The 26,775-nt window shown below is 26.8% G+C and overlaps 3 protein-coding genes across 3 annotated transcripts; 1 reads left to right on the top strand and 2 right to left on the bottom strand.

The window, feature by feature from the left end:
- Positions 1-10,034: 10,034 nt before the first annotated feature.
- INS49_007527 (uncharacterized protein) lies at positions 10,035-11,650 on the top strand (the record flags this gene model as incomplete). The annotated part of the gene is made up of 2 exons (XM_043168290.1): positions 10,035-10,239; positions 10,359-11,650. The coding sequence occupies 2 exons, from the start codon at positions 10,035-10,037 to the stop codon at positions 11,648-11,650; spliced, it is 1,497 nt and encodes a 498-aa protein (XP_043016876.1).
- Positions 11,651-11,937: 287 nt separating this feature from the next.
- Positions 11,938-12,717, bottom strand: INS49_007526 (uncharacterized protein; the record flags this gene model as incomplete). Its single annotated transcript, XM_043168289.1, has 3 exons — positions 11,938-12,189; positions 12,256-12,412; positions 12,500-12,717. The coding sequence occupies 3 exons, from the start codon at positions 12,715-12,717 to the stop codon at positions 11,938-11,940; spliced, it is 627 nt and encodes a 208-aa protein (XP_043016875.1).
- Positions 12,718-14,301: 1,584 nt separating this feature from the next.
- On the bottom strand, positions 14,302-15,362 carry INS49_007525 (uncharacterized protein; the record flags this gene model as incomplete). Its single annotated transcript, XM_043168288.1, has 2 exons — positions 14,302-14,834; positions 14,939-15,362. 2 exons carry the CDS (start codon positions 15,360-15,362, stop codon positions 14,302-14,304), a joined length of 957 nt encoding a protein of 318 aa, XP_043016874.1.
- Between the last annotated feature and the right edge of the window lie 11,413 nt (positions 15,363-26,775).

Genomic DNA, 26,775 nt, shown 5'->3' with positions numbered 1-26,775 from the left:
TTTATTTAAAAAAGTTTAAGTTTTTTAAAATATTTATTAATTTTTAAAAGTATTTCTTTATTTTTTTAAATTTTAATTAAAGTTTAATATTAATTAATATATTAATTATATTAATATATTTTAATATAATTATAAAAAAAATAAAAATAAAAAAAATTAATTTTTATATTTATAAAAGATTTTTAAGTTAAAATTTAAAGAATTTATTAAGCTAAAAGAAAAAATTAATAAATATTAACTTATATTTATAATATTTATTTATTAAAAAAAGCTATATATATTAAAAAATAAATTAATAAAATTCCTTTTACTTTAATTATTATTAAATTAATTAATAAAATAATTTAATCTTTAATTAAAATTTTTTATAAATAAATAAGCATTAAAATTTATATTATAAATAATTATTTTTTTAATAATATTATTTTTAAAAATATAATTAATTAAAAATTTATTTATAAAAAAAAATAAAATTAATTATAAATAAAAATTATAAAAATAAATATAATATTTAAATTTAATTTAAGTTTTTTTTAATTAATAAAGAATTAAAATTAATATTTAATTAATTAAATATTTTTTTATAAAAAAAATATAACTTTTTTTAAAATAAAAAAAAGAAATATTTATTTATTTACTTTTTAATTAAAAAAAATCTTTAATATAAAATTAATTTTATATTATTTAAATTAATATTAATATAATATTATTATAATTTATTTAAATAATTTCTTATAAAATATATTAAGTAAAGATAATTTAATTTTTAAAAGCCTTAAAGAAAATAATTATTAAAATACTTAAAAATTAATAAATTAATAAAGTTATTAAAAAATTTTATATTATATATAAAAATTAATACTTTTTTATAAAAAAAAAGATTTTAATTATTAACTTATTAATAATATTTTAAAAGTTAAAAAAATTATAATTAAAAAAACTTTTATTTTATTATTAATAAATAAGTTTATTAAAAAGTTTATAATATATAAAATATTATTTTTTCTTAACTTTTTTTAAAATATAATTAAATTAAGTTAAATAAAAAAAGTTAAAATATTATAACTTTTTTTATTTTAATTAAATTATTTTAATAATATAGTTTATTTATAAAAATTATAAATTTTATTACTTAATTTATATAATATATAATTTAAATTTTTTATAATTTAATTTTTATAATATATAAATTCTTTTTTAATAATATTATAATTAAAAGCTTAAAAATAAATTATAAAAATAAAAAAATACTTACTTTATTAAGAGTTTAAAAATATATAATTAAGTATAAAATTTTAATAATTTTGTTTATAATTTTAAGTTAATTAAAAAAATAATTAATATTATTAAATTAAAATAATATAAATAATAAATTAATATTATTAATTATATAAAATATTTAATTAATTTTTATTAAATAAGAAAATTATTAAAATTAATAAATAAAATATTTATAAAAATATAATTAAATTTAAATTCTTTTTAAGTTTATTAAATTTTTATAAAAAATAAATATTTTTTTATAAAATTATTATTAAGTTATTATTTAATTTTTTAAAAAGAAATAAATTTTATTAATAAATTTTAAATTATTAAAAAGTTATAAATATTTTTAAAGTTATAATTATTTTAAAGCTATATTTAATTAATATTAATTATTTTAATAATAAAATTATTTTTATAATAAATATAAGTTTAAAAAATATAATATATACTTTATATAAATTAAAAATAAAATATAATATATAATTTAATATAAAAATAATATTTAAATAAAGATTAAAAAGTTATATAATATAATAAAGTAAAAATATAAAGTTATTTTATATATAATTAAGTATTTATATTTTTATATTTATAATATTTATTTTATTTTAAAAATAAATTTAAATATTTTAATTTAATAATTTAAAAACTTTACTTTAAATATATTAAGTATTTATATTATAAAATAATTAATAATAATTAAAATATATAATTTTATTATTTATTATATTAAAGGCTTTAAAAATATTATTATAAATATATTTTTTAAAAGATTATTAAAATTATTAAATAAGGTAAATTATAAATTTAAAAAAAATATTAAAAATTAATATAATGCTTTTTTTTAATTAATTATTTTAATTTTAATTATTTAATTAAGAATTATTATTATTTAATAATTATTTTTAATTAAAAGAATTACTTAAAATTACTTAATATTTTTATTATAAAACTTATTTTAAAAATTTAATATTATAATAATAATTATTTTTTTATAAAAAAGCTTATTATTTTTTTATTTATAAAGAAATTTTTTAAAAATAATTTAAAAAGAATTTATTATAATAATAAATTATAAATAATTTTAATTAAAGATATAAAATTATTAAAAATTATTATACTTTTTTTAAATATTATAAAAAAAATGCTATTTATTTTTAAATTTAAGTTATATATTATTAAAAAAAATATATATTAATATTAAAAAAATATTATTAATTGCTTTTATTATAATAAATAAGATATTTAAATTTATAATAATAAAATTATTTTAATTATATTAAATTAATTATTTATTAAAATTTATATTAATATTTAATATTTATTTTTTAATTAAAAATATAATAAGTTAATTAAAAAATAATATAACTTAATAAAATAAATTAAAGTTATATTTTTTAAAATAATTAATTTAAAAAGCATTAAAAATTTCTTTATTTAAAAATTCCTTTTTAAATAAAGGCTTTTAATAAAAATAATAATAAATAAAAAATAAAAAAATATAAGTTAATTTATTTAATATTTTTAATAATTAAAATTAAGAAAATTATAATTTTAATATATAATTCTTATATTAATAATATTATTAAATATAAATATTTTATTATTATAATTATTATTAAAAAAATACTTAATAAAGAAATTAAAAATTAAATATAAATTTTACTTTATATTTGTTTTATTAATTAAACTTTATTTAAAAAATTTTATAAAAAAAGTTTTTTTTATCTTTTTTATAACTTTAAATTAATTATTTTAATTAAAATTATTATTTTTATATAATATATTTAAGCTTAAACTTTAAATATATTTATTTAAAATGCTTTTAATTTTTAATTTTAATTACTTTTTAATTTTTTATAAAATATAAAAGTAATAATTAAATTAATCTTTAATTATTAAAAAAAAGCTATATAATAAAATATATATTATAATTTCCCTTAATTTAATTTTTTTTAAAAAAAATAACTTAATTTTATTTATTAATAAATAAAGAAAAATTAATTATTTTTTATTTAAGAAATTAATTTATTATTAATTTAATTATTTTATTATTTATAAGATTTATTATAATAATATTTATAAACTTTAAATACTTAATAATATTTATTAATTATTTTAAGATATAAAAACTTAAACTTTATTTACTTTAAAAAATTAACTTTATAAATATTATAAATAATAATAATTCCTTTTTAAATATTTTAAATAATTTTAATTTTAATTATTATTAACATTAATTAAATATATCTTTATTTATTACTTAAATATATTAATTATTTATAAGCTTAAATTTATTAAATTCTTTAAACTTTAATATTTAAAATATTAAACTTATAATATACTTATATATAAAGCAAAAAAACTTAAAAAATAAGCCTTTATAATTTATTAATATTTCTTTGCTTTAATTAAATAACTTTTAATATTTTTAATATAATTAGCTTAGTAATACTTTTAAATCTTAGCTTAAGTATTTATTTAAAAAAGGGGGGTTATCTTTTCTTATATATATATATTATTGTAATGGGCTTGGGCTATTGCCCAAGCCTTATATAGTGTGGCTAGATAATCCAAGGGAGCTTGGATTATTACGTACCTTTTGGCTTAATTGGTTGCTGCTTTGCAGCTTATGGGAGAAGGCGCTAGCCAGCCTGCAGCCCCTTTGGGGCCAAGCCCATAATAAATAATCCAAGCTCTAGGGTCGAGAGTTTGAGTCATGGTCTCACCTAACTATGAAGAAGATCTCTGGCTTGAAAAGGTGATGTCGCGGGTGAGCCTTGAGGGTAGTTGTACCACTATATAAGGAGGGGGAGCCCTGGAGGAAGGGGCTATGTGATGGGCTTGGGCTATTGCCCAAGCCTTATATAGTGTGGCTAGATAATCCAAGGGAGCTTGGATTATTACGTACCTTTTGGCCTAGTTAAAAGGTTGCTGCTTTGCAGCTTATGGGAGAAGGCGCTAGCCAGCCTGCAGCCCCTTTGGGGCCAGCCCATAATAAATAATCCAAGCTCTAGGGTCGAGGGTTTGAGTCATGTCTGCCGCAAATGCGGGCACCCCTTTCGTAAAGAAGATCCCTGGCTTGAAAGGCGATGTCGCGGGTAAGCCTTGGGGGTAGTTGTACTACTATATATAAGGAGGGAGCCCTGGAGGAAGGGGCTATGTAATGGGCTTGGGCTATTGCCCAAGCCTTATATAGTGTGGCTAGATAATCCAAGGGAGCTTGGATTATTACGTACCTTTTGGCTTAATTGGTTGCTGCTTTGCAGCTTATGGGAGAAGGCGCTAGCCAGCCTGCAGCCCCTTTGGGGCCAAGCCCATAACAATTATTTATTATAATATAAAATTTCTTTTATATATATTTATTTACTTAATTAAATTTAGCTTTAAGTTTAAATAAAAAATATTATATTTTTAAAAAATGCATTATAAAATTTATTATATACTTATTTATTATTTTTTTATTAAAATTAAAAACTTTCTTTTTTTTAATAACTTAATTTATTTATTTTTTTTCTTTTTATCTTAATTATTATTTATGTTTTATTAAAAGCTTATTTTTATAATTAATATAATAAAAATTTTATATTATAAGGTTATAATTATTAATTTTAAATAATGCTAGCCTTTTTATTTTAAATAATATTAAAGTTAATTATTTTTTTAAGTTATGCTATTTTATTAATAATAATTATTAAGCTAAGCATACCCTTAAACTTTATTTATTTAATTATTATTACCTTTTATATTTCTTTTATATTATTATATTTATTAAAAGTATAATTAAATCTTTTAATATAATAAATATAATTAATATAAGCATTATTATAAAAATTATATAAAGAATAATAATTAAAAAAGGAGATTATAATAAGAATATTTTTATTTATAATTAAGGAAAAGTTATAATTTATATATTTTAAGTAATACTTATAAAGGAAAGTATTTTAATAATTATAAAAAGTTATAAGTAAAGTTATTTAATAATAATAATTAAAGTAATTATATATTATTATTATATATTTTTTATAAAAAGCTTTATTATTTTTCTTAATAATAATAATATTTATATAACTTTTAATTAAATTCTTAATAGTATTTAAAAATTACTTTTTTATAACTTATTAAGAAATTTATTAAATAAAGTATTAATTTTATTTAATATTAATAATTTTATATATATAAATGCTTTTTATAAAAGTATTATAAAGAATAATTTTAATAAATTAATTTTTATTAAGAATGCTTTTTAACTTAAAGGAAATATAAATATTTTTAATTAAGACTTATTTTACTTATAAGTTATAATAAATAACTTAAAAAAGAAAAAGGGAATTTTTTAATATTAAACTTTTTAATTTTAATTAAAAAGGGTTTAATAATAAAGATATTATTATAAAAAGATATTTAAAAATAAAAGGATTATAATATATTGCTTTAATTTTAACTTAATTTAAAGGTTAATTAAAGTTAAAAAAATATTAAAAAAAAAAAAGGAAAAAGGAATTTAAAGAAGGAAAGGAAATTTATATATATAAAGTTGCTATAATAAGAGGAAATAAGTAATATTAATAATAAATTACCTTATCTTTAAAAGAAATAATTTATTACCTTGCTTTTAATTAAAATTAATTTATTACTTAAAAGGAGTTATTTATCTTTAATTCCTTACTTATAAAAAAGTTATTTATCTTTTTATTATAAAGGAATTTTAATTAAGTAACTTATTTTAATTTATATTTAATAAACTTATAAATTAAAAGGAAAGTACTTTATAATTAATTATTATTTAAGAAAAATAAAAAATTATATATTTTTTTTACTTTAATTATTAATAAAATAATAAATTAATAGCTTTTAATAATAATTTATAAGCCTTTTTATTACTTTTTTTTAATTAATATAATTATTTAATTTAAAAATAATAAGTTATTAGCTTTTATTATTTTAAGCTTATATATATTGCTATATTTATTTATTTATAATTAAGCTTTCTTTTAATTTTTTTTATTTTATATAATTATTAATTAAAGATTAAAGGTTAGCTATTATTTAGCTATTTTAATAAAAATATATTTTTAATATATTAATTTCTTTTTTTTAAATTTTTTTTAAAGATAAATTATAATTATTTATAAAAGCTACTTTAAGTTATAATTAAATATTAATTATATCTTTTTTTTATTTTTAATTCTTTTTATTTTAATTACTTATATAATAACTTTTAAAAGTATAAAGCTTTTTTTATTATTATACTTTCTTTTTTTATTATTTAACTTTTATTATTTATTCTTTATTTTATTATTTATTTTTTTTACCTTATTTTTTTATAATTAAAAGCTAAGATATTTTTTAATTAAAAAAATAAAATAAAAAAAAATTTTAATTAATTTTATATTATAAAATATTTTAAAACCTTAATGCTTTAATTTTAATAATTAAACTTATTATTTTAAAAAAAATTTTTATATTAATAATTATAAAACTTTTTTACTTTAATAATTTTAAAAACCTACTTAATAAAGCATTATAATTCTTAAATATTATAAATATATAAAATTAATAAAATTTTACTTAAAAAGTAAATATTAATTTTTTTAAAAATTCTTTTAAAATAAGAATTATTATAAATAAAGTTTATTTAAATAATATTTAATAAACTTAAACTCTTAATTATTTATTATTCTTTAATATAAAATAAATAATATTTAATAATAAGCTTATAAAGATAATATAAAAATATTTTTTAAGCATTAATCTTTATTTTAAGCTAAGAAAATTAATTAAATTAATAAACTTAATAAAATAATATTAAGTTTTTTTACTTTTAATTTCTTTAATATAAAAAAAATGCTTTATAAATATAAAGAATTAAAAACTTAATATATTATAACTTTTATAATTTAATAGCTTTTTAACTTTTAAGATATTATATTTTTATTTAAAAAACCTTTATATTATAATTATATCTTATTTATAAAATATTAATAATATAAATTAATAAAGGATTATAAATTTATTATTATATTTATTTATATATTTAATTATTAAATAATAATACTTTTTAATAAAATAAAAAATTATTATTTATTATAAAATAGTTTTATATTAATAAATAGGAATAGCAAGATAAATAAGAATATTAAAGCGCTTATTTATAAATATTTAATAATTATCTTAAAGAATAAAATATAAAAATTTAATAAAAAGTTTGCATTAAAATTAAAATAAATTAATAATATATTTTATAAATAATATATTATTAAATTTATTAAAAATTACTTTAAGGAAAATTAAGGAAAGAATAATTAAAAAATATAAAATTAAGCTAAGGCTGCTTTAATTAAAATTATATATTTTAAAATATTTAAACTTCTTATTAATATTATTATTTAAATATTTACTATTTAATTAAAGCTTAATAAAATTAATAAAGTTATTTAAATATTTATATTAATTTTCTTTATTAAAATTAATAATATAAAAGTAATTAAAGTAAAAAATAAGCTTTTATTATAAAGGGAAATTATTTAATAGCAATTATTTAAATTATAATATATTAAAATTATTATTAATTAAAAGAAAGGTATAAGAAAAATAATATCTTTAATATAAATTAATTTAATAATTTAATTTTAAATATTTAATATATAATAAGGTATAAACTTTTATATAACTTAAAATTAATTAAGTAAAACTTTAATTAAATAAGCTTTTAGCTTAAATATTATATTATAAGATATTTTAAAATTAATAAAAAATAATTACCTTAATATATATAAGGATTGTTCTTACTTATCTTTTTTAATAATAAATATAAATAAAATTTAAAGCATATTAATTAATCTTAAATAATTAAAGTAATAATTAAGTTTATTTAAAAATAATTTAAAAAGTTTATAAGTAAGTTAACTAAATAATTAAATATAAGGCATAAAACTTAAAAGTAAAAGCTTTATAAAAAGCAAAAATAAAAGTTAATAAAGCTAATATATTATGCTTAATATAATAATTAAAAGAAAAAATAAATTTATTTTTTATTTTATAAAAATATTTAAATTTTTAATAACTATATTAATATTAATTATTAAATTAAACTTTAATAATTAAAAAAATATAATTAATAAATATATTATTAAGTAAATTTTAAAAATATTTAAAGCTTTTATAAAAAAATAAAAGTTATAATAAAATAAGTAAGCAAGGGATTAAAAATAATAATAATAATTAAAATTATAATAAGGTAAATTTTAAAACTTAAAGGCTTAATTAAAGGTAATAAGGTTTTATTTTAATGGTTTTTGCAATACTTATTATAAAGTGCTTAAAAAAGGGTATATTAATAAGGATAGGGAAATATATAAAAAATAATATTACATTAAATTTTAATTAATTATAAAAAGCTAGCTTTTATGCTTATTTTAAATATTTTTAAAGAAATTAACTTTTTCTTTTTATATATATTTAATGCTTTAATTAAGCTTTTTTTATTTTTAAGAATTTTTAAAATACTTATTTTTTCCCTTCTTTAGCTTCTTTTTATTTTTATCTTCCCTTTTTATTATATTAAAGCTTTTTCTTAAGTTATCCTTAAAAGGGTTTAGCAAAACCTATCCCTTATTTGTTTGGGTGGCTTGTTTTTAATAATAAATAAATAAGTTAATAAAAAATAAATAAATAATTAAATTAAGGATAAGGAAAAAAAAGCTCTTTTTTTATTTCTTATATTAAGAATTAATATTATATTACAGCATATTAAGAATAACTATATGTTAATAATATATAAATAATGCAAGGCATATAAAAAAACATACTGTTAGAACCTTAACAGTATATCACTATTATGTTACTATTCTATTGACTTGGTTGCAGCACCTAAACAAAACCCCCCCTCCCCCCTGGTAGGTTAGCAAGAGAGTAGCCCAGCCCAGTTTATCACATCAACAGGTCCTGAAATCGCCGGATGTGAACACAACTTGACCCAGCCCAGGCCAAGTTCCTGATTCAGCTGCTACAAGGATCATTGCCAAGCCGTCATAGCCGACCAAGGAAGGCACTCTCCTTCATGTGTCTTACGAGCAAATTCTATAAAGCCCGGTGACAGCTTGATCCATGCAAGCCTTCCAACTTCGACCTTGGGCAGAGCGAGTAGAAATCCTTTCCCGTTTTGGTCCAGGTCTGCTTGAAAGCCTCCAGGGCATGATACACTGCAGTGGGCACATTTCTGGAGTCAGCACATCTGAAGCAGGAAGTCCCTGGCTTGACTCAACGCCTGCAATTTGTTCGGTTTTGCCAGCATGAATACACTGCATCGACTCGAACAGTTGGGCAAGACCTGCTTTGCATGTTCGGGCCGCATGGTAGATGTAGTAACTCGTGGGTGGTGTGTAGGCGAGCGGGGACACTGGCTTGGAGAGCGACGCAAACACGCGCGGCGCTTAGCAATCACCGAAAGGGCGAGAGACTGGCTGAGGGTAAAGAGGACAGTGGACTGGCTTTCAGAACGGGCAGGCTCCGGAGGAGGAATGATCGAAGCGGTTATCAAGTGTAGTGAGTACCTCGGAGATAGGTACCCAGGTACTTGTTTGCAATTTATCTTATCCGTGCTTATCTTATCGCCGCCCAATTTTTTTGAAGCAGAGACCCCTCCATCGTCCACCAAGGTGTCTTGCCTGCTGATTTGAGCCGCTTCAACCTCACATACAAGTTGTTGCATTGCCCCTGGCTCGACTCTTGTCTCCTCAAGGCACGATTGAAGCATCGACACCATGTCCAAGCGTGCAGGAGAACACGATGACGGCCCCTTGAAGGGTGGCCACCGCCCAGACGCCATGGACATTGACGACAAGGCCGACGACGGCATGGGCGAATTCGAGGACGAGTTCGAGGACGAGTTCGAGAGCGAGGACGAGATCCTCGAGGCCGGTGTCGATGGCAGGCCAGATGCTGAGAGGGAAGCAGAGGAGAAAGCAGGTGGGTTGCGCCGCGACCGTCCCATCGCGAAGCTCGTCGAGGAAGGCTGCGACCAGACGAGACATGAGACAACCCGCCGGGTGGGGCCACCATGACTGATGATCCTCCCTCGTGGGCAGCCGCAGGAGAAATGGACGTCGACAGCGCCGCCACGGGGCCCGGCACATTCATCGTCGGCCGTACAAAACTCGAGCCCGGCCAGACTCTGGCGCCCGATCCGAGCACCTACCACATGCTTCACAACCTTTCCACCCCGTGGCCCTGCCTCTCCTTTGACATCATCCGCGACTCCCTCGGCGACAACCGCAAGGTCTATCCCGCCACCATGTACACTGTCTCGGGCACCCAGGCCGAAGGGCAACGTGCCAACGAGAACGCACTGATGGTCATGAAGTTCGCTGGCCTGAGCAGGATGGACAAGGACGGCGAGGACAGCGATGACGAGGAAGACGACGATGACGACGAGGATGCTGATCCCATCCTGGAGTCCAAGAGCATTCCTCTGTCCTCGACTACGAACCGCATACGCGCCCACCAGACTCCCAACTCGGACCCCTCCAAACCTCCCACCACCCTCGTCGCGACCATGACCGAGTCCTCCGACGTCTACATCCACGACATCACGCCCCATCTCTCCAGTTTCGATACGCCTGGGGCTGTGGTCTCCGACAGGCAGAATAAGCCCCTCTCTACGATCCGCGCCCACAAGTCAGAAGGCTATGCCGTCGACTGGTCGCCCTTGTCGCCGGCAGGGAAGCTTGCGACCGGCGACAACAACGGTGTCATCCACGTGACGACTCGCACTGATGGAGGTGGCTGGGTCACAGACACCAGGCCCTTCACAGGCCATACTGGCAGCGTGGAGGAGATCCAATGGAGTCCGAGCGAGGACAAGGTCTTTGCCTCAGCATCGTCTGACGGCTCCATCCGCATCTGGGACGTGAGGAGCAAGAGCCGGCAGGCCATGATCACGATGCAAGTCAGCAGGACCGACGTCAACGTCATGAGCTGGAGCAAGCAGAGGTCCAACCTGCTGGCCTCCGGGGACGATGACGGGGTCTGGGGTGTGTGGGACCTGCGGCAGTGGAAGCCCAACGCCACCGAGAAGCCCACGCCAGTCGCAAGCTTCGACTACCACAAGGAGCAGATTACGAGTGTCGAGTGGCACCCCACCGACGACAGCATCGTTGCCATCGCGGCCGGCGATAACACGGTCACGCTGTGGGACCTCGCTGTCGAGCTGGATGACGAAGAAAGCAAGGACACCGCAGGCGTGAATGATGTGCCGCCCCAGCTGCTGTTTGTGCACTACCACGAGCAGGCCAAGGAGCTGCACTGGCACCCCCAGATTCCTGGGGCCTTGGTTGCCACGGGTCAGGAGTTCAGCGTCTTCAAGACAATCAGTGTCTGAGCGGGCGACGGGACCCGTTTCGCAAAGGCATTCGACAGTCCAACGGCCCAGGGAACAGGAAAATGCAATAATGATACCAGTCGATTCAGCGCACATCACTTGGAATCGGAATTTAGACGGCCCACTGTGAAGAAATTGGGACAAATCAGGCCGCTCAGATTTTCTCATGTTCAGTCGTTGATTGATCGTCATCCTTTGGCCCCGTCAACCCAGCCCCCCAACACCATTCCACCAGGCCACCTTGCCACGTGAAGTATGCCATGCATGTACAAAAGGGCCACGGACGCTCAGCAGGTGTTAAGCATACTCGTCAGAGCCGTCTTCTCTGCGCTGCTAATCGTCAATTTGTAGTAGTACTTGACCTGAACCCAGCTCCTCGCGTAGACACAGTAGAAGGTGGACAGCGGCGGCTTCCAATTGGCGGGGTTCTTGTCACCCTTGGCCTGGTTCACATTGTCCGTTACGGCCCAGAGCTGAGGCCGGGTCACATCGTTGGCAAAAGCCTCACGCTGGGCAGTGGTCCAGGCGTTGGCCCCAGACTGTGTCATTGTCAGTTGCGTTCGGTCCCTCGGTGTTTGCCGGCAGGGTACATGTGAGAGACTTACGATCCAGGCATTCTTCAGCGGGACCATGTGGTCGATGTCTACGTCGCTAGCTGCCGTCCAGGTCGCACCGTCGTATGGGCTGAACCACGACCCAGACGTAGCAGTGCAGGCCGAGCTGACGACGACGTTGGTGCCGTCACGCTTCAGGACATACTCGCTGGGTGACAGAGCGGACAATATCAGCCTCGACTGGTCAAGTGGCCGGCAGACAGGGTGGGTTCCTGCACGGAAAGAACAGACTTACCGAGTGTTGCAGGTGCCCTCTATCGTGTCCCACGTGGGGAACAGGTCCCTCTCATAGTTCCCGTCGTCCGTCTGCGTGGCGACTGTGAGAGCCGCCAGCTGGGTCTTGGCCGTAGATGCTGTAGGGATGCCTGGCGGTGTTGGCATGGGCGCCGGGGCCGCCGAGACAATGGCCACAAGGCCGGCAAGACCTGTGAGGAGGGAAGTCGAGGCCTTCATGATGATGAGGATGACGATTGACCTTTTACTGTTCCTTTGCCACAAGTCGAGAGGCTCAACTGGAGGTGTTGGGGGTCAAGGAGACTGCTGCTCGTAGACACCTGGCGCGCATGTTGAAGGCATTGAGCGGGCGTACAGGTAGATATACATGTTGCTTATTACAATGCGTGAATGTATGTGTGTGTGTGCCAATATATGAGGCCTTCGACTGCCCTCGCAGTGCCTGTAGGCCGGCACACATGATTGCACACTCGTCCTGATGGTCATCTCGCTTGCGACTGCACCTCGAGTCAAGACGCTATGGCATCCACGTGCCGACAGCCAACGAAGATAAGCACGCGGTCCGGCACAGCACAGGTCGGTGTCTCGTCTTGAACTTTTGATATCCCAGGTGGACATCGCAAGACTTGGCATCTCCGGCCCATCCAGTGGTGTTCGTCGCTCGCGCGTTCGCCAAGACTTTGACACCGATGCAATGCTACCAGAACCGGATGAACAAAATGTGAAACAGACCAATACCGTGACGCGGTTGGGGCACGACCTATCCCAACATGGGAAGCTGGTCAAGCCTCGGCGGGTCGGGCTCGGAGCCGACAGGTCATTAAGCTTCATTCCAAGGTTATACTGTCGCTCGGCAGTAGATCACAATCACTGATATGGGACGGGAGTCAGGGGCCACACTGAGCTTCCTCTTCTGGACTGAGATCCGCCTGCTGCTTAGCAGACCCCAGGTATGCCGGCAGTGCAACACCGGTATCAACATTCCTGTTCAGATAAGGAATGGCTGAATGGGTACGGCAGCAGTCTGACTGTCTGGCTGACTGGCCATTCTGGTCATCCATACGGAGCAGTGGGACAAAGCACCAGCCTCCCCCCCCCCTCGTGCTGGTCAAGGATACTTCCCGTTCCGCTAGCAGCTGAAAGATCGGTGTAACGATAGTAGCCTTCCCATGTAGGAACCTATATGTCAGAATACAATTAATTACAGTACCTAGCATATCTCCAGCTCGAGCTACGCATAGTGCAGGCTGCTGCTCATCACGTCGCCTCATCATGCACCACCCAAGCCAATATACCTCGGACAAGTTTAGACATTTCGAGTGATATAGCCCGATGTCCGTGTGTTCTCTCCCATCCTTTCTTACACACCATACCACACCCACTGGGAAGCAGATGCATAGCTAGCTGACTTGGCTGCGGAAGATGTTCTGATTCTAGGAAGGTAGTAAGGAACACCACAACATACTGAGCAGTATAATAGCACAGAATACTGCTGCATCAATCGCGGTGTTCGCTGTCGTGTCTGATAGGAAGTCGGCGGTTTCCGCTTGAGGCATTCTGGACAAATGTACTCTACGATCGTGTGCGGTAACGGGATGTGCACTAGTTACAACTCGTAAGCTCCGTCGTCTCGCAGGTCACGTACTGGCCGCGAAAGATCAAGACGCTTAACTCTGGCTTCTCTTGCATGGACCTAACGTTAAATATAGTCTGGTAGGATATCAGAAAGTCATTCGTTGTTGCTGTGGTGTGCTAATTCCCTACTGCCAGATTCGTGTGATCTGATAGCTCTGGTTCTCGTCATCAACTCTCGGGCCCTCCTGTTCCCCAGCGAAAACAATCGCCCTCAGTACATCGCAGATCAAACCAATCCACCGCGACATCAGCCTGCACAGGGATGTTGTGTGGGACATTCAATGCACTATACGCCTCGAACCAATCCTCATCTCCATGTACGTATTTGGTCCAGTTCGCGAGGGGTGTGTCTTGGGTCGTGGCCGTGGGTGTCTGGCTCAAGCCAAACACACCCGTCCACTCCTTGATCTCCTCGCCGAAGTTTGTGTAATTGAGCACCTCGTCCACAGTTCCATGGAACACCTGCATCTTTGGCCGCCAGCTGCTGCCATATCCGGGATATGCGGCTCTCACTATCGAGGTCCACTCGGCAGGGCTGTGCTGAACGCGTCCATCTGCACAGTCACTGTTCCAGTAAGCCACATCGCTTGTGTTGGCCGGTATGTTGGCGCCGTAGCACCCAAATGGGACGCCTGCAAAGGCAGAGCCTGCGGCAAAGACGTCGGGATAGGCGCCCACGAGGACGTTGGTCATCATAGCGCCTAGTGCCTGTTAATCACCTGCTACCGGCACCAAAGTGATGCAGTCTGGAACGTTTCGAAACATGGCAGACGGGGAACCGTAAAAGGAGAAGAATGGCGCTTACCAGAGCTGACACCTGTGACGAAGACGCGCGTGGCATCGGCCCCGTACTCCTCAAGCGTCCAGTCCACCATGCTCACGATCCCTTGGCTGTCCCCCCCTCCATCGTGGGTCAAGGTAGCCTCAGAAGATACGTCCCAGCACTTGTCGGCGAGATTGGGGCTGTCAGGATAGATAACAATGAACCCGTACTGAGAAGCCAGGTCGGCAAACTTGGAGCCGGCGAACGCGGAGGGTGCATCGCCGTGGCACCAGTGAGGGTTGACGAGAATCGGTGGGTTCGGCGCAAGCTGGTCGGGCACGTAGATGTAGAAGCCCACGTTGCTGGGGTTTTTCTCGAGCGTCACATTGAGCTTCTGAAGAGACGCGGCATGGGACAAAGGGAGTGAAGAGGCCAAGGCAGCCAGCATAGACGTCAAACGCGTCATGTTGGCGTGTCACGGCTCTGAGGCTTGTTTCCCGGATCCTTGCCTCTTGTCAATTCCGTAACTTTATGCCCAGAGCTAGCTTTTAATCGCTGCCTGCTCGAGCATCAATCGACCCCAAACGTGATTATGGGCTGAGTGGACGGTCGTCCCGGTTTTTGAGTTACAAGCACATAATCGCTTGACGATCATTATAGACGCATCTTATTTGTGCGAAGGACATTTTTGCCCTTCAACATTGGTCGGTGGCAACCAGAAAATTAGTCATAGACTGGCAGACATCCCAGCACTGCGGAGCTAACTGCTCCGAATCTGCATCTGCTAGCCGAAGATGACTAAAACTTTTGACGGACTGGGCTGCCGTCACGAGACATGCTCTCTGCTTCTTTAGTCGAGGTCAAGTTGACGCTATCGTCTGTCAGAGGAAGAAGTCATAAAGAGGGCTGGCAATCTGACGGGCGATGTAGACAAAGGCGCATAGGGGGAAGAAGAGTGCTGAGGCCGGCTGCTGCTTGTGTAAGCCGGCTGCCCCTGCACTCAGGCCCACATGCTCCGTCCCTACTTATTAGCTACCCGGTATTTTTGTAAATAGATTCAACAACTCATAGGCCCAACTGACCTGTCTAGTTGGTTCCAACAGCCTACTTACTCAGTCACGCCCTCGTAGGAAGCTATGTCCTCGAGCACATGCACAGCTAGACGAATACATTATCGGCGTTGTTCTCATCGCGTGATTCAGGGAATACTAACATGAAGAAGACAGTATGACACTATTACTGGGCTAGCTAGGGCTCACGCACCTCTTCGCGTCCTCCCTAATGCCGACCACCTGCCCTCCCCGCCCCCCTCAGGCCTCATCTAGATGAATCAAGAAATAAAAAACCTGAAAAAGACAGAGGTAGGAGGCAGGTAAGAAAACAAAGTAAAGATATTAACAATCCCCCACTTATTTTTCTAATCTTATATGAAATAACTACTACATAATACAGGAAAATTTAATAATCTTATAATAATTTAGCCAACTTTACTGATTGTGAAAAATTAAAGGTATTATTAAAATGGTTCGAGGAAAAATAACTAGCACGTGATTATAGAACTGCATAGCTTTCTGTTCCAGAATACGAGGAGTCGGTTGGCTATATACCTAGACCCATGACCTGCTATTTCGAAGGGTCCGTGGAGAGATACTAGGATGTCTTGTGGACTGCGTCTCTTCAAGTCAGGGGGCCAGATTTCGATATGTTGGAGGTAGTAGTATCGACGATGATGCTGAACATCCCGTACATCCAATTGTCGTCCCGAAACTCAAGTTCAGTCCAGGGTCTAGCAAGTCGAGAAATAGACGGGAGCCATGGTACTGATGAACTTCGAGTTGTGCATGTCTGCTCGCCTGGTCTGCGAGAGGACAGAGACCTCTTGTCTCCCGGAGGGTGTTGGCACCGGCCCGGAACGTTTCCATCGAACATGCGATTCTATTTTGCTCCTTTCGCCATGGTCGTTGAGATTATCCTTTACGGGGGGTTCTGGAGCGGGCATATAGGACCACTTGCCACACTCGAAATCCTCGAAATTGTGCAATCTCCAAAGTTATAAGCGTGATATTCCATCTCTCCTGCTCATCAACCACACCACAATCAGCATATCCAAGGAAAATGGTGGCCAAGTCTGCCTCAATTGTTCCGAAAGACGACTTGCAACGGCCACGCAATGAATGAAAGAAACGTGCTGAAAGACGTGATGGTTCCAGATGTAGACTATCAGTTCTCGCTGTAAACATGCATCTGCCTACCACACTGACAATCGTGTTGACCATTCGAGTAGTCAGTCCAGTCACATGTTTCTCCGGTAGAGGATCATCCTCATTGCCAGACTAGAGCAGCAGGTTTTGCAGTGAAAACGAGCAATGCAGCGAGCGGGCAAGATCAGGCAAGAAATTTGTGAACTCGACCAACTGGTCCGTGAAGTACACTTCATGTTCGATCGTTTCGATCCCTGCGGTTGATCCTTGGAATGCAAAGACGACGTCCCAAAAGACCAACTCGACGTCCTTGTTATAATCGACTTCCAGTGACTGAAAAGTTGATGATGCTTCCGCCTCGTGAAACTTTAGGATCCAGGCAAGCCATATATTCGATCAACAATATTGGTGCTTTCACAGTGCCTGCCCCATTGCAGGATTATCAGCATCGAAATGTCTTTGTCGGTCACGGCTGCTCTTGCTTGGATGGCGACCTTGGTGGTACGTGTCACGTCTCTTTGTACACCTAGCGACTTCGCTTCGTGATATACGTGACAGTACGCCAGGAAGAAGACTTCGAAGTCAATGGAAACAGAGCCAAAGTTAGGCTTGACATTGTTTCCCAGGCCATCTCTTGCACAATCTAGACCCGGGTCCAGAACTGCTATGATAGAACGTCGAGGATTGCTTGCCCAGATGTTCCCATGCCTAATTATGTTACCTCTCGAGATCCTTTCGGAAAGTATAGATAATTTGATCATTGAGCCGCTAAGCTGCTCATGATGGTGGCCCAGTTCGGCAACTGAGCAAAGAAGTTCTCACCGGCGTGACGATGTAGGGACACACGCTCTGCTATGAGCCTCAGAGACTCTGCCAACTTAGAAGTTTGGGACACCTCTTGCAATGGTAGACGTTTCGCAACCAAGCCAGGAGATTGTCTCCCCGGCCTCTGCATAAATGCCACCCATGCCCCGCACTTGTTGACCTATCTCAGTCTTATTGTCTTGATTAAGGCACAGGAAATCTGTCCAGAGCTAGGTTTCAGTCTCCTGGGATCTCTGCATTTCATCGAGGAATTCCCGTAGTGTCTCGTGGATATCAATGAGTGTGCCTCCGAGATATGCTGGTATCTGCTTGGTGTGTTTGGATTCACCCCAATAGTAGGACAGAGCGCTGTACGGCGGAAGGCGATCGTCGAATTGCTCCAGAATACAGGAAACGTGGCCACCAGCGCATTCAGATTCGATAGCGGGTTCATACTCAACCCTGAGAAGTTGAGTACTGGTGGGATACTTAAGAGGATGGTAACGTCCCCGGCCCCAATTCCGGCCGCCGCCCCCCCCCCCTTCCCGGCTGCCCTTATCAGAATTTTAAATATACAAATTTATATAATATATATATAAATATATATATACATATATATATATATATATATATATATATATATATATATATATAAAATATTTTTTATAATATAGTTTATTATTAAATAATTAATATTACTTTATAATTAATTTTTATAATATTATTTCATTTTTATTAACTTTAATACTTATTTAATGCAAAGAAATTAATTAAATTTAATATAAATTAATATTAATTACTTTTAATTTTTTATTTTTAATTAATTTTACTAATTTAAAATAAGTAATATAAATATAATATTAATTTAAAATAATTAATTTTTCATAAAAAATATATATTTAATATTATTATAATTTAAACTTTACTTATTATAATTAATTAATAAGCTTTAATCTTATAAAAATAAGCTTTAATATAAATATAAATAAAAAATAAACCTTTTTCTTTATACTTTTAATATAAACTTTATTTAAGCACTTTATAATAAATAACTTAAAGCTAGTTTATAATATATATTTAAAGTCTTTTTATATTATAAATTTATAATATAATTATATAAACTTAATATAGTAAAACTTAAAAAAAATAATGATAATTTATTAAGTTTTTTCTTATTTTAAAAAACTTTTATTTTAAAAATATTTAATAATTTAATTAATAAAGATAAGCATTAAATTTATAATAAATAAAAAAGTAATTAATATTAAAAGGGTTTAATTTTTTTATATATATTTAATTAATTAAAAACTTTTTATAATTAATTTTTATCTTATATTAATTTTATAAAGATATTTAAAAAATAATTAAAAAGCTTTTTAAAAAAAGTTTACTTTATATTTAAGATTTTTTTTTAAGTAAAGATATATTAAGCTTAATTTAATTATATTATAATAATATTATAAAAAGGAAATAATAAAATTTTTTATTTAATTTAATTAATTAGCTTATGTAATAAAGATTTAAAATTAATTAAATAAATATAAAATATTATTAATAATTAATAATTTAATCTTTATAATAAAAGCTTAGCTTAATTATAAAAAGTAATTAAATATATTTAAAGCCTTTTACTTTACCTTATAATAATATAAAAATATTTTTAATATTATAATAAAAGAAAATAATACTTATATTTAAGGGGTAAAAGCTATAAATATTAATATTATAATAATTTTAATAAATAAAGTTAAGTATTATATTTATAATTAACTTAATTATTATAAGTATAATTACTTAAATTATTATAAAAAATTTAAATATAACTTTTATTCCTTATTATTAATAAAAAAAAGGTATTTAATTAAGTTTATTTTTAATATATAAATATTATTTATAAGGTAAAGCATAAAAATAATGTTAACTTCATGTTAACTTAAGCTTAAAATAAGTAAATAATATTAATTAATTTAATATTATAAAACTTTTAAAACTTAAGAAATATTTATTAATAAAGCAAATTATTTATAATTAAATATTAAATTAATAATAAATTATATAATAAGTTTATAACCTTAAAATTTTAAATAAAAAAGCTTATATAAAAAGCTTAAATTAAAGGATTATAAAAATGCTATTAATTTAACTATTAATTTATATTTAAATAATTATTTTTATTAACTTACTTTAATTAATATATTAAATTATAAAAAATAAAATTATATTAATTATAAAAAATAAATTAAGCCTTTAATATATTAAAAAGCATTAAAATATACTTAAATAATTAAATAATAATATTCTTTATTTTTTATTATATAGCTATATTTTTAAGCTTATTATAAAATTTTAAAGAAAGAAAATATATTATAATTTAAGCTTTATTTATTATAATTAATTAACAAGCTTTAGCTTTATAAAAATAAGCTTTAATATAAGTATAAATAAGAAATAAATCTTTTTCTTTATACTTTAAATATAAACCTTATTTAAGTACTTTATAATAAATAACTTAAGGCTAGCTTATTATTAATACTTGCTATAGGTTGGGAGTAAAAGTTAATTCTTTTTTTTAAAGAGGTCTTGAAGAAAGTATTACCATGATATGGTGGTTTATACCACCAAAGTATAGTAGGGAAATCTCCATGCTTTCTTTAAACTAGCTATTTATTATGTTATAATAAATCATTATACTATAATAATATGCTATAAGCCTAATAATTCCCCCTTTAAATAAAAGTATTTTCCTTTAAGAAATTAAAAGAAAGTATATTTATTATGCTAAGGTAATTAAATACCTTATATAATTAATATTAAAGTATAATACTATATATTAAACATATTTATAATATATAAATAATTATATATTATGCTTATTATAATAAAAAAAGCTTAGTAAGGTATTTCTATTTACATTTAATAAAGGCGCGTTAATATAACGCATTTATAATAATAAAGCTATTAAGTTTATATATTTTAAATATGCATTAAATTAATTATAATATAAATATAATTTAAGTAAGTTAATAATAAAGTTTATTTTTATATATGCATATTAATGAAAATTAAAGAATTTATAAAAAGTTCTTTATATTATAATAATAATTTATAATATAATAATATAAAGAATAATAATATAAATTATATTATATATATTAATAATAAATTATATTAAGCTACTTAAATATAAGTATTATTTTATTTATATAATAAAAAAGTTATATAATATTAATATATTTAAAGTTTATAATTTTATTAATATAATATAATAATAACATTTATATTTAACCCTTTATTAAATAGTTATTGCATTAATATTCCTTATATTACTTAACCTTTTCCTTTTTAATATACTTCTTAGCGCTTATTTATTTTGCTAAGTTAAATAATAATATAATATTATCCTCCTTATTATTATTGCTAAATTATTCTTTTTCTTTATTATTATTAATAATATTATTATTATTAATTAATAAATATTATTGCTTTAATAAAGTATAAATAAAATTATAATTATTATTAAGAAAGCCTTTATAATAAGGAAAGCATTTAGCTATATTAAACTTATTATTAATTATTTAAACTTATATATTATTAATAATAAATTATATTTTTATAATAATTAAGTTTTATTTAATAAAATAATTATTAATTCTTATTATTATAAGGTAATAAATTAATTACTTTTTAATAATGCAATATATAATAATAAATTAAAGAGCAGCTATATTAATTAGCTAATAATAAATATCTTTTGCCTTAATTATTTATTTCTTAATAATAACCTTATTTATTATAATAAAGTTATAAATAAAGGGGTAAAATTAATTATAAATACTTAATATAATAATAATAAAATTAAAGTTAATAATATAAAACTTTTCTTAATTAATATTTAAAAAAAGCTTATTAAAGATAATTTAAATAATAAAAATAAATTTAAATAAAATAAATTAAATAATTAAAAAGTTAATAAAATAGCTAAATATATATTATATACTTATTACTTTATTTATAATATTATAAATAACTTTTATCTTAATAAAAATATTTCTATCCTTTAAGTTATAAAGGATATAAATAAGCTACTTATGCTTATTTTAAGCTCCTTTTAATTTAAAAATTTAAATAGCTTAATAATTAATAAGCTTTTTATACTTAGTAAAATCTTTAATTAATTAATTATAATTAACTTTTAATAATTTATAATAATAAATATTCTTAGCTTAATATAGCTTATCTTTATTTAAAATAATTAAGTTAGTATTAATAATAAGGTTTAATAATTTTATAAGGAACTTAAGCTTAACTTAAAGTATCTTAATATAAGGAAAGTAATTATATATTATAAATAGGAAATTAATAGCATAATTAAAAAGGAAATTTTTTTATATAAATAAAAATTAATTAGCATACTCCTTTAAATAAAGTAAGCAATCCTTAATAAAAAGCAATATATTATAATTAATAGCTATTACCTTAATTTAACTAAGCTTAATATTATTAATTATAACCTTAAAATTATTGCTTAAGGTTTTTTTCTTTTAAGTAAATTAGCTAATAATATTATAGCTTTAATTTAAAGTAAATTTATAATTTAATAATATAATATTGCTATTAAGGCTATATAAGCTGTTTTTAATATAATTAAAAATCTTTAAATTAAGCTGCTTATTAAGATTAATATTAAGTAAATTCTTTATTATAAAATAATAAATATTTTTATAATAAAAGTATAATGGAATTTTAATAAAGTAATTATTTTTATTATTATTAAAGTATATAAAAGTAATTAAAGGCAAGGCTTTACCTTTATAATAAATATGTATAGCTTAAGCGCTATTATTTAAGGAATAGCTGCTTATAATATTAAAAAGTATAAAAAATAATAAAGATTTATTGTTTTAATTATATATTAAGTATATTAATAATATATATTAAGAGTTAATAAAAATATTAAGTAAATTTATAATATTTATGCTTTTTATAGCCTTTTTATTAATTTTTAAGTTATTTATTTAAATTATTAAATATAAGTAAAAGCTTATAATATTTTTATATTATTTATAATAAATTTAAAATAATTATAAATATTTAATTAAAAGGTATTAAGCTTTCTTTTTATTAATAGTTATAAAGTTATTAATTTTAAGAAGCTTTATTTTAAGAACTTAAATAATAAACTCTTAAATGCATTCTTTAGCATTAAGAATATTTTTCTTCTTTAAAAGGAATAGTTAATGCTTAATTATATTATAGTAAATTTCTTAAAACTTTTTAATTTTAAGTTTAATTAAGTTAATTTTATAAATAAGGTTAGTAAGGCTTTTATATAAAATAATAGCATTATAGAAATTATAATATTAAGAAAGGGAATTAATATAAAGGGCTTAGTAAAAATTATTATAATAATAATATATTTATAATTATTAATAATAATTAAGGTAAAGTATTTTAAGTTAATTTATTATAATATAAAAGTAAGATAAGAAAGTTAATAATAATTTTTATTAAAGAAAGAAGTATATATAATATTATTATATTTATTTAAGGGAATAGTTTTAAGTTATTAATATATAATAATATTTAATATATATTAAATAGCAAAATAATAATAATTAAGCTAGGATGGCTTATTAATATAAAATATAATAAAGGTATTTATAATAGCGCTCTTAAAGGTATGGTTTATATAAATATAATTAATAAATAATGTTTATAATAAAGTAATAATTATAAAGGTAATTTATATAAAGAATGTATAAGCATAATAGTTTATTTATTTAGCTATTAATTTATAATAGCTAAATAAGCTATAGCTAAGCTTTCTTATATTAAATTATTAGTTTTTTTAATTTATACTTTATAATAATTAATTTATTTTTATAAAGCTACTTAATTATTACTTAGTAATTTTATCTTAATTTGCCTAATTATTATTATAATTATTTTTATACCTTGCTAAGTTTTAATAAAGTTAACCTTAGTTAATATTGCTTGCATGCCTTTTTATATAAGCTATTTATAAAGTTCTTTTAATAGTTAAACTTTTATATAAGTTTTAAAGCATTTAATAAACTTTTTAATATTTAAATATTATAATAATATAGGTAGTTCTTTTATTTTATAAGATATTAAGTTTCCTTTACTTTTCTTTTTTATATTATTCTTTTATTTAAAATTCTTTTTAATTTATAATAACGATAATTCTTTAAGTATTTTTATTTTTTATTTTCTTTTTTTTTATTTTTATTAATTTAGCTAGTAAAGAGTTATGTTTATATAAATTGCTTTTTAATTCATATATTAATATAAGTTAAATAATTAATATTATTAAATATATGTTTATATTTAGTGATAGTTTAAGTTTATATATTAAGTTGCTTACTTTTTCTTAAATTTTAAAAGATTTTATTTATTTTTAAGAGTATTTTCTTAATAAGTTGCTTAGTAAATAGTAATTATAATTAATTTAAACTTATATTTAATTTTTTATCTTAAAGGTAATAAGTTTATATTATTAGTTATATTTTTATTTTATTTATATTTAAGCTATTATAATATTAAAGTTTGCTTTTTTTAAAATATATCTTTATAAATAGCTTTATATTATAAGCCGGCTTATAATATAATAATAGTATTTATGCTATATATTATTTCATTAGCTAAGTATTTAATAATAGCGTTATATATATTGTTAAGATTAAATTAAAGTAATGGCATTACTTTTATTTATAATTTAATGGAATTTTCTTATATAAATATTTAAATAGCTAGTTTTATTATTATATTTTTATGCTTTAATAATTTATTTATTTATAAGTAATATATTATTAAAAATAAAAGTTTAATACTTAATTATTTTTATAAAGATTTTTATATATTTAATATAAATTTTAAATCTTTATTTAAGATTATTTAAATAAATATGCTTTAATTAGCTAAATATAGCTATATAAGTATAGCTTTTGCTTAATTTTAAGTTATATAAAGTATTATTCTTAGTATAAGTAATAATAATTTAATATATTTATGTATAATAATTAAAAGGGCATTAAAGAATAATATAATATTTAATTATTATAATGTTTTAATTAATAATATATTTAATAATATTATAATAAAGTTTATAATATATATATAAAAGGGTATATTAAATATAATAATTATCTTAAGTTTACTTAATAAAGCTTAATTATTATATTAATTTATAATATATATTAAGTATTATGGGTTGGCCTTAAGCATTTGCTAAAAGGTACTTAAAAGGAGTTATAAATTGCAATATTTAAGAAGTAAATTAGGCCTTAAAAGGGCCTAACTTTAAATTTATCTTTTAAGTATATACTTTATTATATAAAAAGGTTAAGTATAATATAAGCTTAGTATAAGCATGCATTATGGCTTAGGTAATAGCTTAAGCTCATTATATAGCCTCTTTTTTACTCTTATATTATGCATAATAAAGATTAAACCTAAGGCTTTCGCGGTTTTATACTAATTATATATTTACCCTATTATATACTTATTTTAAAGCTATATTTATTTACCTTAGGAGCAATAATTATTTATTTCATTCCTATATTAGCTATATTTATATATTATGCTTAATATAATATAATGCAAAGTATATATTATATATGCTATAGGCTATTATAATATAGTAATATTATTGCTATATATATAATTCTTTATTAATATATTATGGTTATGTATAGGCTATATATATTGCTAATTTTAAGTTATAACGCGCTCTTATTAATATATTAATATTGTTTACCGCAGCCATTATTTTTATATTATATTTATTATTATTACTTAAGATAACTTTCCTATAATTATACTTTTTTTTATAATTTCTTTTTCTTAATACTATATTATTACTATAATATATTTATTATATATATTATTTTATTATCTTTATGCAACCTTTTTATTGCCCCTATAATTATTTCTTTATTTATATTAATTATCCCTTAACTTTATCTTACCCTTAATTAAAAAGCCTTCTTTAGCTTAATTAATACTTATATAATCCTTTAACCTTCTTATAATTCAATCCTTTAGCTATTTATCCTTATACTTATTATACTTTCCTTATGGCCACCCTTTTTTATTAAAAAGCCATTACCTTAATATATTAATACCTTTTTAATTCCTTAATAATTTCTTAATATACCCTTTTTTATTTATATCTTATTTATTAAGCACCCTTTCCTTAACTTATTAATACTCTCTTAATCCCTTAATATTCTCCTTAATATTTACTTTTTTCCCATTATATAAGAAGAAAAATAAGAAATGGCTTTTATTATAAGTTTTAATAATTAGCATAGCGGCTTTAATATAACCATTGCTAATAATAATAATAATAATAAGCTACTTTATTACCTTAATAATATAATTTTTAAAGTTACCTTATTTCTTTCTTAACATAAGTTTATTATAATTATTAATTAAATATAGGAATATTATATTATAAAATTATATTAAGTGCTTAATAATTTTAATAATAAGAATTAGCAACTTATTAAATAACTATCCTTTTCTTATAAATTATGCATTGCAACTTTTTATAAAATTAATAAGCTACTTATTTATATCCTTAAAAGTTATAATATATTTTATATTAGCTATCGCTATTATAAGCATAAGTATATTTAGCATATATATATATTTACCAATTTATTACTATTATAAAATATATAGCATTATTTAAAAAAAGTAATTATTATTAATAATAGCTATATTTTTATCCTTAAGCAAGTTAAATCCACTACCCTTACTTATAATAATATAGCTATATTTACCTTAATCTTTAATTATATCATTATTAATTTCTATAAGGCTATAAATATTACGTTAATAAAGCTGTTT

The sequence above is a fragment of the Diaporthe citri genome (genome assembly GCF_014595645.1).
Source record: "Diaporthe citri strain NFHF-8-4 chromosome Unknown scaffold_21, whole genome shotgun sequence".
NCBI lineage: Eukaryota > Fungi > Ascomycota > Sordariomycetes > Diaporthales > Diaporthaceae > Diaporthe > Diaporthe citri.
Note: the sequence above shows the minus strand (reverse complement) of the source record. Positions and strands in the feature narration are given on the sequence as shown.